This window comes from Chenopodium album, chromosome 2 (genome assembly GCF_948465745.1).
Source record: "Chenopodium album chromosome 2, dcCheAlbu1.1, whole genome shotgun sequence".
Classification (NCBI taxonomy): Eukaryota; Viridiplantae; Streptophyta; class Magnoliopsida; order Caryophyllales; family Amaranthaceae; genus Chenopodium; species Chenopodium album.
Genome location: NC_137835.1, coordinates 24,722,232 through 24,725,901, shown reverse-complemented (window position 1 = coordinate 24,725,901; position 3,670 = coordinate 24,722,232). Strand labels below are relative to the sequence as shown.

At 40.1% G+C, this 3,670-nt stretch overlaps 1 protein-coding gene across 1 annotated transcript; it reads right to left on the bottom strand.

Annotated features, from left to right (window-relative positions):
• Positions 1 to 502: 502 nt before the first annotated feature.
• LOC145570790 (uncharacterized) lies at positions 503 to 2,332 on the bottom strand. The gene is made up of 5 exons (XM_081629930.1): positions 2,054 to 2,332; positions 1,899 to 1,952; positions 1,182 to 1,682; positions 787 to 915; positions 503 to 694 (listed from the first exon to the last, which is right to left on the bottom strand). The coding sequence occupies exons 1-5, from the start codon at positions 2,330 to 2,332 to the stop codon at positions 503 to 505; spliced, it is 1,155 nt and encodes a 384-aa protein (XP_081486056.1).
• Between the last annotated feature and the right edge of the window lie 1,338 nt (positions 2,333 to 3,670).

Below are 3,670 nucleotides of genomic sequence, written 5' to 3'. Positions count from 1 at the left end.
GAGGAGGTGCCTCCTCAGTGAGATTGACAACCTGAAGCTAATGTGAAAAGCTCTGAATGGTGACAGGAAGAGGTACTCTAAAGAAGGGAAGCAGAACAGGAACTGGTTTGGGAGTTTAGCTGTAGGTATTGTCTTTTGTTATATTTTGATGATGCTAGGGCTGTTAGTTATGGTTAAGAAAGCTTAGGTTAGTGTAGGGTCTATGTTAGTAGGTGTTTATTGTTATGTTATCAAGTTATCAAGTGTTATTGTAGTAGTTTAGTCTGCTCTAATGAAGTGGACAGTATGAATTTGTAAACTCTTCAAGCATGAATGAAAAATACAAATTTCATGAGATAATAAATATGTTTTTTCACCATTGCAAAGTCAAGTGCTATAATAAGAGTTACAAAAGGATGTAAATTAAAAGCACCAAGTTGTTACAGATCCTTAAATACAAACATTGTTCAGAATTCAGTAAAACAAAAGTCAAGGGTTAACACAAGGCACTTAAACAGAAATTTCAAACAACTTTGTTCTTTCCCTTATCCTTTGACCTTGTTGTGGTTGTTGAGGCCTGAGTATTTTGGCTGCAAGTTACAGGCTGTGAGCTTTGACCTTGTTGGGAGTTTTGACCTTGTTGCTTCTGTTTCTTCTGTTGCTCTTGTGGAAATTTCTTGTTCCCAATACTGTTTGGCCCAACAGTAGCTCCACTCTGTAAAAACTCACAGCACACAAAAACATAAGTCAATTTCAGGACATAAACTTCAGTATTTGAATACAAAAGTGACAGGACAGTTAGCTTACATTAGCAGCAGCCCTCTCAACTTTCTTTCTCCTCTGTTCATTCAGCCATGGTGTGTTGAGGACAGGCTTGGATGACAGAACAGGCTCAAAGGTTGTTGGGGCTTCAGTTTTTGGTGCAGATTTACAACTCTTGCATAATGACCAAGTGTACCACTTTTTCTGCAACTTTTTTGGAATTTAGGGCCCTTTTGATGTGGCTTGTTGCTGCCTGATGCCCCTTCTCCCTTCTCTAGCTTCTCTTTTTGGATTTAGGCCTCCCAGGCATCACTCTAACTGCAGGTGGAAGTGGTTGTCTCAAGTCTATCTTCTCCCAATGCTTGAGGCATGGCATAGGGTTGATTGCATCTTGATATGCAAGAATATAGGTTGCCCTACTGTAGTAATTAAGCATCCACATAGTCATCTGGATCCACCCTTTTGTCAAGTATATAGGCATAAGCATGTACACAAGGTATGCCAGTCAACTGCCAGTGATAACAGGAGCATGCCTTCATCTTTAAGTCAACAACCACCTTATCCCCATTCAATTCTATTTTATAGTTATCCCCTCTAGACAACTGCATAATGCAATATCTAGCAGACTTTTCAATCCTTCCAAAAACCTTACTCACATAAGGCATGTTCTTTCCTTCCATTTTTTGAATTGCCTCCCACTTTTCACAGTTCCTCTTCATCATGTAACATCTCAACCACTCCATCTGAGTGAGAATGGGCTTGTCTCTTGCATCTTTTATAACATCATTGAAAGTTTCACAAAGATTGTTTAGCAACATATTGGACTTATACCAATCAGAAAAGGCATGTCTTGACCAGTGTGATGGTGAGATATTTGCTAAGTACTCATATGCTTCTTCTGATAAGAACTTATTAGACTCCATTGCAACCTCAAAGTCAAACTATATCACAAAACCAATAAACTATGATAAGACACCTGCTAATACAACACAAAGCATATGCAAACTTTTTTATCACAAAGACAGACCACAAATGACAGAGCATAATTGTAGATGAAATAGCCTTACCAAAGTGGTTGCCCTTGCTGCATTCCAAAATAACTCCTTGAAAGTAGATCCAGTGAATTAGAGATTAAAATTAGCCCAAATATGCCTGACACAGAATCTCTTCTCAGCATTTGGGACTAATTCATCAAAGGCTTCTAGCAGACCCTAAAGATAAAATTAAAATAGAAACAACTCAAGTGTTAGATATACAAAATAGATAGAAATACAAAGTAAAACAGAATAAGTTGAGTGAGAGAAACTCAAACCTTTTGTTTGTCACTCATAAAGGTCAGTCTTAATCCTTCATTGCAATCACCAACATCCTTCTGCAAACACTGAATGAACCAGCACCAAGTGTCCTTATTCTCCACCTCCATTATTGCCCATGCAAAGGGGGAAATCTGATTATTCCCATCCTTGCCAACAGCCACAAGTACTTGACTAGGATATGCCCCTTTCAAATGACAGCCATCAAGGCCAATGAGAGGCCTACAACCTTTGTTAAAACCTTTCTTTAATGCTGCTAAACAGATGTACATCCTCATGAATAGAGGAGGTTCTGGTTTGTCTGCTCTCTCAACCACCACATACACCCCACTTTCAAGATTATACTTGAGCACAACCTTGCCATAATCCCAAACCCTTCCTTATTGCTCTGCTGCAGAACCATAGATCATGAACTTTGCTCTGGCTCTTGCTAGCCAAGCCAGTTAATACCCAATGTGTATTCCTAAATCACTAAGAACCCTAGATCTAAATGTCTTGATTTTCCAACTGGGATTGCTTCTCCACTCCTCAACATACTTCTCTGCCAAGTATTCAGATGAAATACATGCATTCATCCTTGATCTCATACACTTGTGGTTTAACCTCAGCTCCTTGATTTGCCAAGCACAGCTGTTGTACATTCTCCTTGCAGACACTTTAAACTCACACTTCTTCACTCCCTCACCACATGCATGTGCATTAAGGCAAGTTGCTTCTCTTAGGATTCCACTCACAGTTACACCTTATTCTACAGAAAATAGTGATCCTCTGACCACCATTGTGCAGGCAATAAAATTTATACATGTTCTCTACAGCATGTGTTCTAAGTGCTCTCCTTAGCACCCCACTATTGCTAAACTTCTGCCTATCTAAGAGTACAACTGGCTTCTTGAAGTCAGTGTCTTCTCTGAACCATGGGCTTGTGTCTTCTTTTTCATCTGACCCATGAAGACTCCTAAGTTCATCTGAGTCACTTCCCTCAACCTGTAGCTGAAGATCTGCACACCCAATGTCCTTTCCTAGTTGCTTTACTTTTTTTTTCTGTGTACTCAACAACTTTGCTGGAACTCTAACCAGCTGTTACAACCTGTAAACTCTTCTCCACCTCACCTAATAGATCCCTGGTTGTTCCTCTACCTCATCAGTCACTTTCAAATCTTCCTCACCTGCCTTCCAGTCAACATCCAACTCACTCAGATCTGTAGAAGATGATCCAGATTCTAATCCAGAATCTTCATCTTTGAACAGTCTCTTTGTACACTTTCTTAGAGACTTCCTCATGTCTTTCACCTCTCCCTGTTCATTTTGCTCACCAGCTACACCCTTTCCCTTCTCTTTAACACCACTCACACTCTCTTCCTTCTCCCTGATAGCAGTCTTACCCTCCCCCTTTACAGAATCTTTGTTAAACCTAAGGCTTCTACTACACACAGACTGAATGGGTTTCCTAGGCTTTAATTTTGTTCTAGGTTGAGAAGCTGAAGGTGGCTTTATGTCAGCTGTAGGTGGATTAATTTCAGCTGTAGGTGGCTTACTCTCAACAGGTTTAGCATTCCTTGGGCTCCTCCTAGTCACATGGGCTTTGTTTGGTTTTGGGGTATTTGTTGCTCTAGGGT

Excerpts from the sequence above, each read along its gene's own strand:
- LOC145570790 (XM_081629930.1), bottom strand. The coding sequence starts at position 2,332 with ATGAGGATGTACATCTGTTTAGCAGCATTAAAGAAAGGTTTTAACAAA. Across the intron at positions 1,953-2,053 it reads TTATGAGTGACAAACAAAAG|GGTCTGCTAGAAGCCTTTGA; the intron begins GTTTGAGTTTCT and ends TTTTATCTTTAG. Across the intron at positions 1,683-1,898 it reads ATGCTGAGAAGAGATTCTGT|TTTGACTTTGAGGTTGCAAT; the intron begins GTCAGGCATATT and ends TTTGTGATATAG.